The following is a 14,150-nucleotide window of genomic DNA, read 5'->3' on the forward strand; positions in this document are numbered from 1 at the left end:
CCATTCTCCCAGAGGAATGCAGAGCTTTCGAGAGTAAAAGGCTTGGGCTGCAGACCCAGTACCTTGTAGCACCCATTATTCCCATTGTTGACTGGGCTTTAACAGGTGTTTAGCAACCAGGCAAAGACTTGAAGGTGAGCAGCACTAAGGTGGTTGAAGCACCCTCAATATTTAAATCTTCAATTAGATAAAGGTCCTCTTTTCTGAGCCCCAAGTTACCAGCATTGTTTCCATTAGGGACAAGGCTGTACCTCCCAGATTTAGATCCTCTTGGTCTCGATAACTGTATGCTCTGTGGACCTCACAAGAAGTCACTCTTGCGTGCATGATACAAGAGTAACTCTCAAAGACAGACCAAAATATATTAGACAAACTGAGCTGCAAGAAAGTAGGCAATGAGAGTGGTCACCAGCCCTGTACAAATGCCTGTACAAATACAATAATTTCATAGTTGAATCAAGAGTCACCATCAGATGTTTGCTGTATGGATCAGGTCCTTCAGGTACAGGAGAAGAGGAGGCAGGAATAGACAAGGAAATGTCCTTTAACAAACTCCCCTTCTGATCCTAACATGTGACCCCCCTCATGATCTGGGAAATGTTTTGATTTGGCAAAGGACAAGGTGGCCAAATTAGGGAGTCACAACCTGTCCTTCCCTGAACCACCTAAACAGACTTAGAACATACAAGGCTATTCACCCCATCCTGCCTGTTCTACCATTCAGTTAGATCACAGCTGACCTGGAACCTAACTCCATTTATACAGTTTTACACGCTTCCCTTAAAAGCTTTGGTAAACAAGAAATTATCGCTCTGGTTTAAAACTGGCAACTGATACAGCATCAACCGTATTTCAGATTTCCAGTATTCACAGAATTTGAGAATTTTTCTTTGGGTAAAGAGTCCCACATTTCGATTGCCGTTTGTGTGTGGCAGTGATTTCACTCCTAAAAGATCCAGCTCTAATTTTTACACTTCAACACCTCATCCCAGACTCAGCAACCAACTGAAGTCAGCTCTGCACATTCCTAATGAAGGGTATTTTTTTCATGAAATTGAATTGTTCTCCTTCATAGAATCTCTACAGCATGGAAGCAGGCCATTCAGTGTATCACGATCACACTGACCCTCCAAAGAACATCCCACACAGACCAACACCCACCTCCCCCCCCATACTACCGCCCTGCATTTCCTAGGGCTAATTCACCCAGCCTGCAGATCCCTGAACACCATTCGTAATTTAGCTTGGCCAATCCACCTAGCCTGCACATCTCTGGACTGTGGGAGGACACCGGAGCACCCTCCCGAAGGAAACCCATACAGACTGCTGCCCAAGAATGGAAACAAACCCAGGTCCCTGGCATTGTGAGGCAGCAGTGCTAACCTCTGAGCCATCATGCAGAGAGAAGAAAACTAAGTGGACATTTGAAAGAGATATTCAAAACCAGGATAGGGTAGATAGGGAGAAACTGTTTCAGCTCTTAAGAAGATCAAGAACAAGAGGACACAGGCAAAAGAAGCAAAGATGATGTGAGAGAAAAACTTAATGTGGAATGCACTGCCTAGAAATGTGGTGGAAGTACATTCAATTGAGCATTCAAGTGGGCATTGGATGATTATTTAGATAGATATAGTTTAAAAGGGTACAGATTGTCAATCGGTAATGACCATTGTTTGAAAAGCCAGTACAAGCATGATGGAGTGAATGGCCTCTTTCAGCACTGTAACAGTTCTGTGAATCTGCTACATGCATTCATTCAAAATTATAACTTGTGTTCTCAGGACAACTAAGGAGGGGCAATAAATATCAGCCAATTCTCAAGAATGAATGTTTGACAATTAGGTCGGAGATTCCGAACTTTTCGAGGGCCAATTTCAACTAAACTGTGAGCGCACCACCACTGGACAGAAAGCCAAACAATGAGGTCACAACCCCAGATAGCAGTAATCACAGTGTCTGCCGACAGTTTGTGGTGGGTAACAGCATTCTTGGAAAGTAATTTTCCCAAAGCCAAACTATTAACCTGAATAAAGCCGACAGAATCTGATTTCCATTTTACCAAGAGGTCTTTTGGAAACAGCAAAACAGGTGCACAAATATGTCTGAGAAGACTTTTCTCCCCTTCAACCCACACTAAATAAAAGTAAAACTACTGTGGAAGCTGGAAATCTGAAAGAAAAACAAGTAGTGCTGGAGAAACTCACCAAGTCTGGCAACATCTGTGGTGAGAGAAACAGTTAACTTTCCAGTTCAGTAAGTCTTCAATTTAGAGGCAATGAAGAGTTACTGGAGTCGAAACACAAGGGATGATACAGAAAACTGTACCTGCTCAGACGCTGCTGAAAGTTCAATTGACATTAAAATACTGAGGATTTTTAGCTGGTCTTAAGTCTCAAAGCCAAGCCATAACAGGTGCATTAAAAGACGCAGATAGCTTTAAGGTTTATACAAAGATCACATGACTGAGAAACATATAATTTTATTTGAATGTTTTAAAATTGTTCAAAACTTTAATTTGGCGCTTTGGACAGTTACTTAATTTAAAACAAAAACTGGCAAATTTATTTTGCAGTCACACGAAAAGCATTCAGGTGATAGAAAACATTACTGGAATTTTACAGTGTCCACAAGGCTGTCTTGATTGGCAACCAGAATATATATATAGAATCCCTACAGTTTGGAAACAGGCCATTTGGTCCCACTAGTCCATACCGACTCTCTGAACAGTAACCCACCCAGACCCAATTGCCCTACTACTCTACATTTACCCCTAACTAATGCATCAAACCTACACATCCCTGAATACTATGGGCAATTTAGCCTAACCTGCACATCTTTGGACTGTGAGAAGAGTTAACCCTTGCAGACATGGGGAGAATGTGCAAACTCCATGCAGACAGTTGCTGAGGCTGGAATTGAACCCAGGTTCCTGGCACTGTGAGGCAGCGGTATAAACCACTGTGCCACCCAGGGAGGGCATCAAATTGGGTGCTCTGTCAGTGGCACTATCCCCACCATCTACCTGCTCTCACTGTATCTTTATTAGTAGTAGATAATAGGCATCAGGCAGCCATGGGCCAATTTATGCCTTTACAGCATCAATTAAAGGCCACAAGGGGCTCCTTCGGCCACTATTCGGATTTCACTCACAGTAGAGGAGCTCAGCACCAACCACCAGGGTAAGCCTGTTGTCTGTGCAAGGGGAATGCTTCCTCTTTGGGAACCCCGTGCCCATCCATGGCCTCACCAACACCAGTCAACTTCCATTAGTGTAACGTTCCTCCTAAGATGGCCCCTATTCACCCAATATCCTGGCAATCAGAGTGCCCAGCTATCTTACTGGGACCTGCCAAAATGGCCCCATTGAGACCAGGATTTACCTTTAAGTCTAGGTTACAGTGACCACCCCTCTTCACGACTGGCTGCAGTTCCATCAGGAGCCACTGCTCCAAATGGCGCTGTGGGCCAAGAGGTCTGCGGGCCCTCTGATTGGTCAGCAGCTCTCAGCAGTGAGACTTCTACTCGGAAGAGGGCAGAACCATCATCTTGAAAGGTCTGGTAGACATCAAATGGCTGAGAGGTGAGTCATCTCATTGAACATTGAATTTTACAGTCTGATGATGACAGTGTGTTAGAATGACAACAAACCACTATGGAAGATGTTGATATAGTCCAGTTGGGCTATACCCAGCTCCAATGAATTTCCTTTGCAAAGTGATGATACAGGATGTAAGTTAGTAAATTCAATATGGGAAATGTTAAATACATAGGATAGATGGACAACTAACTCTTCACCTACAGAAGAGAAAAATGCAGCCTGATATTTGGCAGTAGGTGAACTTTGATAGAGCACACATGACTTGTCTTTTAAACTGGTCATTCAACTAAGAAATAGCAATATATGGATCCAACAATTAGATTGTCAACCTTGTATTGTGATAATCCACCCACTTAAGACCGTTTTATAGGTAAGATATCTAATGTAGACCATTCATACATGCTTTATTTTTCAAAATGTACTTTCATTACTGCTCATAGTGCACACATCACTGCCACTAAAATGTCACATCTTCTTTGTTTCATCACCTCATTTCATGTCTTAAAATCTGACAGAGAATGAAGTGAACATTGCTGAACTTCATTGTAATTAAGTCAGCAATCACTTTGACTTCTGGATTTTAATAGAATAAATACCTGCTGATTATTCCCTGGATCTTATGTGCAGTCAGTCTGATGCCTGTCAGGATGGGCAGCCCTCATGCAGGGCTCACGGAATCAGACCTCTAGTTCATTTCACAACAAGCTAAGTGTCTTGAGACAGCAGTGATGAATTACAAACAACTGACTCTGAGATTTGTTCCTCCAAATCAGGCTCTTCTGAAATAGCTAGAAATGTAAAAGAATGGATCTGCCCTTTCAGTTGTCTGCTACTGCTGTGAATGAATTAAGGCAGCTGGAACTGAGGGAAAGATCAGTACATGATGGAGTTTGCATTCAAACTCCAAAGCTTCCAAGTCCCGAATCTTCACCTCATAACTGAGTAGGACTTGAACCACATTTTAGTGTGCATTCATAAGTCATCATTTGAACTCAGGCCAAAAGTGATTTTCCTTGTGTAATCAGCCTCAGGATGTAGACAATATTGGTAATTGGCATTTATTAATTATCTCTTGGAAAGGTGATAGTGAGCTTTTATTTGGAACCACTGCAACCAGGCGATATACTCAATGGGAGCAGGTAGAGAATTTCGGGATATTTCCCCAGTACTAGTGGATAAGTGAGAGATATATGTCAGTTTGGTGTCAGACTTGCATATGCCATGAAACAGCTGAAATCCCAATTGGTAAATTGAACACATGGTTGCCAAACTGTACTTGTGCTGCCTTGCTGTGTGTGTTGCTTCTGTATGTGACTTAGGCTTAACCAATTAGTAAGGCAGGGCTTGCCAAAGTGAGGGTGAAGACACAGAAGGGGTCACAAGCTCAGATTTCGGTGTCAGCTCCAAGGCAGTAACGGCTGCTCTGACCATGTTATAGCTGCCATGCTCCTAATCTGACAGGCCCTCCCACCTTACTGTCACAGGCCTTTCCCATTGCCACTCTCCCAGATCCCACTCCCAACCCCTCACTGATGAGTCGCGATAAATTTCAAGGCTCAAAATGGGGTCACAGTGGGAAAGCTTTGCTCGCATCGGAATGTATTTAGATTAGAATTTCTAACCTTTGATCTTGTTCTATTCAAGTAATAACTGAACTGACCAATTTTAAATACAGTTTAGAGTTCTATTTAAAATAGAAATATAAATTGGATGAAATTACTGAAAGATAGCAAAATGTTGGTAGTTTATGTTCAGCCACCATCACTTACATTTCTGTAAAAGTGATCCTGGATCAAACATTCTTTAAGATTTGTTATTTCATGAAATGTGGGTATCAGTGGTAAGGTCAACTTCACTGCCCATTCCTAACTGCCCTTGAACTGACTGGCATCCCAGACCATTTCAGAATCAACCACATTGCTGTAAGTTTGGAGTCAATATGCAGATCAGCCTTGGTATGGATAGCAGGTTCCTCCACTAAAGAGCATTAGTGAAGCATGATCAATAATGATCACCATTACTGAAATTAGCTGTCAATTCCAGATCTTATCAAATGCTTTAGAATTTGACCAGCCACGGACCAATCTTACCAAAGCTATACCTCTAGATGTCTGGAATACTTGACCAGAGATATAATACTATGACACCACCATCTCCCCAGGCAAGACAAATGTTCCAAAAATAATTTAGGTATGCATTTTTCAGATGTTGTTTCCAGTCAGACAAGTCTCCATGTCAAAAGCCAGTAATCTGAAAATTCACCCTTAACTTGCCTGTGACACAGCTGAAATTGCTAAAACACTGCATGGAAAAGAGTTAAAAGCAAATGAGCTCACGTCTCAAATACTAGAAAATATACTTTAATGGAATAGCTAAAGGGATGGAGAGAAATTATCCTGGAGGAGGAGGAAATGGCAGAGACACTTGACACACATTTTGCGTCAACCTTTACAGAGGAAGACACAAAAGACTCATCAGAATGGAGTGGGTAGCCTGGGGCTAATAAAAGTGAGAAAATTAACATAACTAATATCAGCAGAAAAATGGTACTGGAGAAATTCAAAGGATTAATTCCTGACAAAACCCTATAGGACATGAAGACCTGCATCCTAAGGTTTGAAAGAGACAGTTGCACAGATAGTGGATGGGGTGAGTATAACTTTTCAAAATTTTCCTCAATTCTAGAAATTACCATGTGATACTGTCATTAAAGGAAGATGAGAGAAAACAGGCAACAACAAACCAGTTAGCTTGACATCAGTCCTTGAGAATACGCCGGAATTTATTGCTCCATTAAGTCCATTGTTATGACTTTCTTAGCAAAGTATGACTAAAACAAGTTGACATGAACTTACTAAAGACAAATCAAGTTTGATAACCGGTGGATGTGGTAAACATTGATTTTCAAAAGGCAATCAATAAGTGCCACACAAAATGATCATACACAAGACAGGGCTCATGGAGTTGTGGGTGATAACTTATGATTAATTGGTGAACTTTCAGCAAGAAAAAGAGAATCTAACATTGACATTCAATGGTGTTACCATCACAGAATCCTTGACTTTCAACTTCCTGGGGATTACCTTGACCAGAAAGTGAACGGGACCTTCCATGTAAGTACTGTAATACTAAAGCAGCTCAGAGGTGAGGAAGTCTGCAACAAGTAACTCACCTCCTGACTCCCCAATGGCTGTCTGCCATATAAAAGTCAGCAGCATGATGGAACGCTCCCCACTTGTCTGGATGAGTGCAGCTCCAACACTCAAGAAGCTTGACACCATCCAGGACAAAGACGGCCACTTGATGAGAACATCACGCATTACCATCAACATTCTTAGCCTTCATCACAGGTGCACAGTGGCATCAGTGTGTACCACCTGCACGATATGCAAAATAATTCACCCAAGGGTCTTTCAAATCCAGGATCTCTACCATCTAGAAGAGCAAGAGCAGCAAAAGCATGGGAACACCACCAACTGCAAATCACATGCCATCCACACTAGGAAAATTATTGCATGTTCTTTCAGTGTCACTGGGTCAAAACCCTGGAACTCCCTTTGTGGGTGTCTTTACAGTAAATGGGTTGCAGCATTTTAAGAAGATCTTCAATGAACACTCCCTACCTTGCTTCAAACACATGGCAACGCAGCTTTCGCATTGAGCTCTCTCCGCAGACCTCGATACGAAGGTGGATCTCCCCTTGGACCTCCTCATCTGGGTCAATTTCACTCAGACACATCCAGCTGTCTACACCTAGACAGTAGAACAGACATAGTTCAGAGGACACTTAATGCAGGAAAAAGAAACAAATACAGGATCAAAGAAACAGGTGTAAGGACATTAAGTCAATCAGATCATGGGTGATCTGTACCTCATTCCATTTGTGGTTCACATTCATAACAATCATGTCAAATTAACAATAGAATATTAGATCTGGTCTTGTTATGGTAAACATCGATACATCAATACTGTTACCAGTTAAATTTAGGATCAGATTTCATAATGCTAATTCTACTTTCATGTAAAACATGATATAACTAGATTAGATCATTCATATCACATACAACAATAACTTTAGACTTGGGCTGGATTTTCATCTTCCAATGGAGGCATAAATCAGGTCATGGAACATTGAACTCAGTTTTGTTTTATTGCTGCTGTTTCATTGTTCAGTATGGTAGGGGATGAAAAATGCTCATGCACCTTTTCCAAGCTCAGACACCCCATTGTGAGGACAATAGGAAAAAGCTCATTTACTCCTTCACACAATTTTCCTGTGTTGGTGTGGGTTTTGAAAGTTCTAAATTAAGAAAAAATGCATTTCCCCTTCGAGACTTCATGACAAGAAGGTTCAGCTTGCTGAGAATTTAGGAATATTCTGAAAAGCACGTGTAAAATGTATTAACACCTTCAACTTTCGTTGTTAGCAGAATGGTGTAGTGTAGATGCATTTGTTCTGCAGTGATTCAAAGGGATCTGTCCAGAGAAGGGAAGTTGATCACCATTATGTAAGTTCATTATGCATTATAGAATTTATTTCCATTGAAAGAAGTGCCTCACTGCATTGAAATGTAAAACAAAATGTTCTGCCTGGATTTGCAGTTATTATATTGATTGACTGCTCTGACTGTTAAAGAAGTGGTTTTGAAATTTGAAATAAAATATATCTGCGTGTGCTTCGGTTTTTGTTTTAATTTTCCAGTATCTGCAGACATTCTTTTATTCCTGCCATATGTACCTGCCCTGGGACTGACTGATAGAGGCAGAAGGCAGGAGAATGAGGCTGAGAAACACATCAGCCATGATTGAATGGCACAGCAGACTCATTGGGGATGAATGGCCTAATTCTGCTCCTATGTTGTATGGTCAGTCTCCTCAGAGGTTCTGGCTTCCAAATCTCCATTTCAATCATAGTTTGCTTAGAAAACATGCCAGTCACTTTGCTTTCTCAATTTTCCATTTTAGTTTGTCAATTAGCATCCCATCTCAAAAAAAGGTGCAAACTTTGAAACTACAAATGTGTGGGATTCATTTTGTACTTCTGTTATTCCCCTGCAAGGTGATCTCCTGTTTTATAATGGGTCCAAAATTCGTTTTGACTATTTATTTATTTACAATTTATTAATTTGTAAAAATAAAATTTTGTGTTTCCTTTTATGTTGGCCTATCTCTTTCCCTATTGTTCTCTGTTCACATTTTCCATACTGGGTTTCTTCTGTACCATGTTATCAATTTGCCATAAAACCCCTGTTTATCCTTTATTTAATTAACTTTCCAGGGGACTCCAGGCTCGACTGCCTTTCTCTCACTCCCTCAGAGAGTGTGCCTATCTGAACGCGATGCTCCATGCTCTTTTGAGTGTCCCCATTGTTGAGTTTCTTTCTTCGTTACCAACGTTTAATTCCAATACACCAGCATCAGAATCCTGTTCAACTCACTGAGGTTTGGTCTCATCCATTTGAGCATTTTTATGCTTGGTTACATCTTGTCCTCTTAAGATCATGATTCCCCAAATAGTCCGCCCAAGCAGTATAACATGCTCCACTTGTCCCACTGATCAGAATCCAACACATCTTCCTTCCTCATTCACCTGGAAGCACACCGAGTAATCAGAGAGGGTTCCTTGGTACACATTTGAGACAGTTGTCTTTCTTTGTCGTCTCCTATCTTTCCCAAACACCTTGTCCCCTCACAATATTACGTTTTCAATTCCTCCTGTCTCTGAAGCAGATCTCTTATTATTGCTGAATCGCAGTCACTCGTGTACTTTAGCTCACTGAACCTTATTTACCACACTCTGCACACTCACTGACATGTCCAGGAAATCCCATCTTAACTGCTTCACATCTGCACCCCACCCCACTGTCCCTCCAGTCTAATTCCACCTACATCTGAACTGGTCTGAGCGCAGGCATCTCAAGCTCTGAGTGTCAGGCCATGGTTTAGGGTATCAAAAGCACAAACTAAGATCAGTTGAGATGACATGGAGCCCTTTGTTTTAAGAGATTGCAGGAGATAAAGCAAAAAAAGAGACTTTTATATATTACATAACTCTTCTGCAGTATTGTGTCCAGTATTGTGTTTTCCTGTTATAGAAAGAGTATTATTAAGCTGGAGGGTAGATTGGTAGATTGAAGGCACTGTCCTTCAGAGAGGCAAAAAAACTATATGATCTGTTAGAGGCCTTTAAAATCATAAGGCAACTGGATAGAGTAGACAGGTAGAAGCTGTTGCACACATAAGAGGAGCAAGAAGAGGGCATAGATTTAAAGTGAGTTGCAAAAGACATAAACATGATGTGAAAAAAATTGGTTCAGGCACCAGCTGTACTGAAAATGGCAATACTTCTTTTTATTTAATGCTGGGACTATTGTTAAAGATGGAGTTGATGTGAGCACAAGAACTTGTGTTAACATAGACTAGAATCAGACTGGTGGCAGTTTCCTTAGGGCTGTTGGGGTCACGGGAAGCTTGTTCTGAGAGGTTTGCATGAACAGTGATTATAAGTACCAGTTGCTTTCTTTGCTCCCTGAAATTCCCTTTTGCTTTTCATAGTCACACCCCTCCCTCGCACCATGGAACTGGTAAGGATCACATGCTCAGGGTTATCAAACATGGCCGACAGTGGAACCATCAAATTTTCATTGGTAATGGCAGAAATGCTGGAACCTCAAGGAAGTCTGGATGCTGAGAAGTGGAGGATATTTGGGGAAGGGTATTTAGGTTTGGAATGCACACAAGGAATCCCATTTGAAATCAGCTCATGTATTCTTTTTCCTGGTCACATTGCTTTTTGGAAATGAAAATGGATGTTTTTTTCCAAAATCCCACATGTTTGTATTGTGCTTTGGAGTATTCGCTCCACATGGTTATGGGTCTTACACTGGTTTATCATACAAACTTACAAATTAGGAGCAGGAGTAGGCCAGTCAGTCGCATGAGATTGTTCCAACATTTAATAAGATGATGGTAGCTTTGATTGTGACCTCACAATCCTGCCAGCCCCCAACGACCTTTGACTCCCTTGTTAGTCAAAAATCTATTTATTTCTATCATGAAAGTATTCAATGACTCGGCCTCTAATATTCTGTGGGGAAGAGTTCTAAAGACTCATGACCCTCTGACAGCATAAAATGGAAGGCCACCTTATTTTTAAACTATGTCTCTAGTTCTAGTCCCTCCCATGAGAGGAACCCAACACCTTTTCAGAATCCAGTCTGTTAAATCCATCCAGAATCTTACGTCTCCATGAGATCACAAACCATTCACCAGTGCTCCAGACTAGTGTCAACAGATCCTGTACAACTGCATCAAAATATCCTTTACTTTTATATTTGATTCCCCTACCAATAAACAACAATGTCCTATTTGCCTTCCTAATCATTTGCTATACCGACATTTGTGTATCAGACTCCCAGATCCTTCTGTACCACAATGTTCTGCAATCCTTCTCCATTTAAATAACAAGCTGCTTTTGTATTCTTCGTGCCAAAGTGGACAAGATCATACACCACTACATAATATATCATCTACCAATTTTTTTTGCCCAAACATTTAAGAGTCGTAGAGATGTACAGCACAGAAACAGACCCTTCAGTCCATCTTGTCCATGCCGATCAGATATCCTAAATTAATCTAGTCCCATTTGCTAGCACTTGACCTATATTCCTCCTAATCCTTCCTATTCATGTACCCATCCAGATGCCATTTAAATGTTCTAATTGTACCAGCCTCCATGACTTCTTCTGGCAGCTCATTCCATAAACACACCCACCCTCTGTGTGAAAAAGTTGCCCCTTAGCTCTCTTTTATATCTTTCCCCTCTCACCCTAAACCTATGCCCCCTAGTTCTGGACTCCCCTGACCCAGGGAAAAGACTTTGTCTATTTATCCTATCCACACCCCTCATGACTTTATAAACCTCTAGAAGGTCATCCCCTCAGCCTCCGCTCCAGAGAAAACAGCCCCAGCCTGTTCAGCCTCTCCCTATAGCTCAAACCCTCCTACCCTGGCAACATCCTTGTAAATCTTTTCTTAATTCTTTCAAGTTTCACAACATCTTTCAGATAGGAGGGAGACCAGAATTGCACACAATATTCCAACAGTGGCCTAATCAATGCCTGTACAGCCACAACATGACCTCCCATCCCCTATACTCAATGCTCTGACCAATAAAGGAAAGCATACTACATGTCTTCTTCACTATCCTATCTAGGAGAAAGTGAGGACTGCAGATGCTGGAGATCAGAGCTGAAAATGTGTTGCTGGAAAAGCGCAGCAGGTCAGACAGCATCCAAGGAGCAGGAGAATCGACGTTTCGGGCATAAGCCCTTCTTCAGGAATGAGGAGGGTGTGCCAAGCAGGCTAAGATAAAAGGTAGGGAGGAGGGACTTGGGGGAGGGGCGTTGGAAATGCAATAGGTGGAAGGAGGTTAAGGTGAGGGTGATAAGGTGAGGGTGATAGGCCGGAGTGGGGGTGGGCGCGGAGAGGTCAGGAAGAAGATTGCAGGTTAGGAAGGCGGTGCTGAGTTCGAGGGTTGGGACTGAGACAAGGTGGGGGGAGGGGAAATGAGGAAACTGGAGAAATCTGAGTTCATCCCTTGTGGTTGGAGGGTTCCTAGGCGGAAGATGAGGCGCTCTTCCTCCAGCCGTTGTGTTGCTATGGTCTGGCGATGGAGGAGTCCAAGGACCTGCATGTCCTTGGTGGAGTGGGAGGGGGAGTTGAAGTGTTAAGCCACGGGGTGGTTGGGTTACTTGGTCTGGGTGTCCCAGAGGTGTTCTCTGAAACATTCCGTAAGTAGGCGGCCTGTCTCCCCAATATAGAGGAGGCCACATCGGGTGCAGCGGATGCAGTAAATGATGTGTGTGGAGGTGCAGGTGAATTTGTGGCGGATTTGGAAGGATCCCTTGGGGCCTTGGAGGGAAGTAAGGGGGGGAGGTCTGGGTGCAAGTTTTGCATTTCTTGCGGTTGCAGGGGAAGGTGCCGGGATTGGAGGTTGGGTTGGTGGGGGGTGTGGACCTGACGAGGGAGTCACAGAGGGACTCCCCAGGATCTTACCATTAAGTGTATAAGTCCTGCCCTGATTTGCCTTTCCAAAATGCAGAACCTCACATTAATCTAAATTAAACTCCAGCTGCCACCCCTCAGCCTTTTAACAATATCCCTTTGCAGACTCCCTGCGTCCTCCTTCAGAATCTAACTTTCCAACCCATCTTTGATTCAGCAGCAAATTTGGCAACCGTCCATTGGATTAAATTACATCCAAGTAAATGGTTGAGGCCCCAGAACCAAACTCTACTGCACTACACAATTTACAGTTGTCAACCAACATATTTGTGGACCAGACCAAACCCCTTCAAAACATATCAAGGGGACAGCCTAGACCCTAACTTTAACTTAAGGTCAATTGTAAGGCACTGTGTCATTGTAAGTATTTTGATAGAGTTAATGTAATGCCAATTCTTCTGTTTTTATTTATATTTTAACTTGGTGTAAAAAATGTGTTTTGCTTAAACTCAATAGTCTAACCAATCCTCTGTCTGTACTCTTATGATACCCCCTTCAGCTCTGGAACTATTGGTACAGTACATCTACAGGTTCCCCTTTATAAATATTGCTTCCTCAAAAAAGCCTCCATTAAATTAGTTTAACACAATTTCCCTTTCACTGACTTTGTCTTAATTACATTAAGAGTTTCTAAGCACCCATTACATTCTCCTTAATAAAAGATTCCAGCTTTTTCCTTCTAGCAGATGCTAATCAACTGATTTGAACTCCCTGCTCTTTGTCTCGCCCCACTTTCTTGAATAGAGGAGTCACATTTGCTCTTTTGTAATGTGATGACATCTTTCCCGAATTGAAAGAATTTTGGAAAATTAAAATCTACGTATCTGCTCTTACAGCAGAAAGTTCTCCCCTTTCGTCTCTTGATTCAGAATTATTTCTGAGATGCTATTTCTTCCTCTATAATGAAAATAGATACAAAACATCTGTTCAATTTCACTGCCATTCTCTTATTTTTCATTATCAATTCCCCAGATTCTTACTTGATGACTAGTACTTCACAAACTTACTCATTCCCTTTTTGAATACCTGTAGCAACTCTTACTATTTGCTTTTCATTTCTAGCTAGCTTTCTCCCAAACTCTAATTTCTCCACCTTTATAACCTTATCGACAAAATTTCCTGTTCTTTATGCTCTGTCCAATCTTCTGACTTGCCACTCTTCTTTGCAGAATTACACATTTTTTTCTTTCAACTTAATACCCTTTTTAATGTTTTAAGTTAGTCACAGTTGCTATGTCCTTCTCGGGCAGTTTTTCTTTCTAAAGTATGTCAAACATTTGCTATTACATCCCCATCGGCTTATCTTGTAACAAAATTCCCAGTTCATTTTAGCCATCTCTGTCTTCATGCCCTCTCTCCTCTCCCTCAAACTGAAGATGATATTCAATCATATTATGATCACTGCCAAATAGGATCAAATTAAGTCATTACTTAATCCTGTCTTAGTGCACATTATCAGATCAAATATAGAGTGATCTCTAGCTGT

General features: G+C 41.7%; 1 protein-coding gene across 1 annotated transcript in view; it reads right to left on the reverse strand.

The window, feature by feature from the left end:
• The window catches only part of rasa4 (RAS p21 protein activator 4), a 267,884-nt gene that overhangs the window by 193,196 nt on the left and 60,538 nt on the right, over window positions 1–14,150 (reverse strand). Inside the window, exon 5 of the mRNA XM_087977519.1 lies at window positions 7,222–7,351. Coding sequence (XP_087833645.1) covers window positions 7,222–7,351 — 130 coding nt within the window. The remainder of the gene's footprint in view (window positions 1–7,221; window positions 7,352–14,150) is intronic.

Source organism: Chiloscyllium plagiosum, unplaced genomic scaffold (assembly GCF_037043375.1).
Source record: "Chiloscyllium plagiosum isolate Xiang-an unplaced genomic scaffold, Cpla_swu_hap1 HiC_scaffold_31, whole genome shotgun sequence".
Taxonomy (NCBI): domain Eukaryota; kingdom Metazoa; phylum Chordata; class Chondrichthyes; order Orectolobiformes; family Hemiscylliidae; genus Chiloscyllium; species Chiloscyllium plagiosum.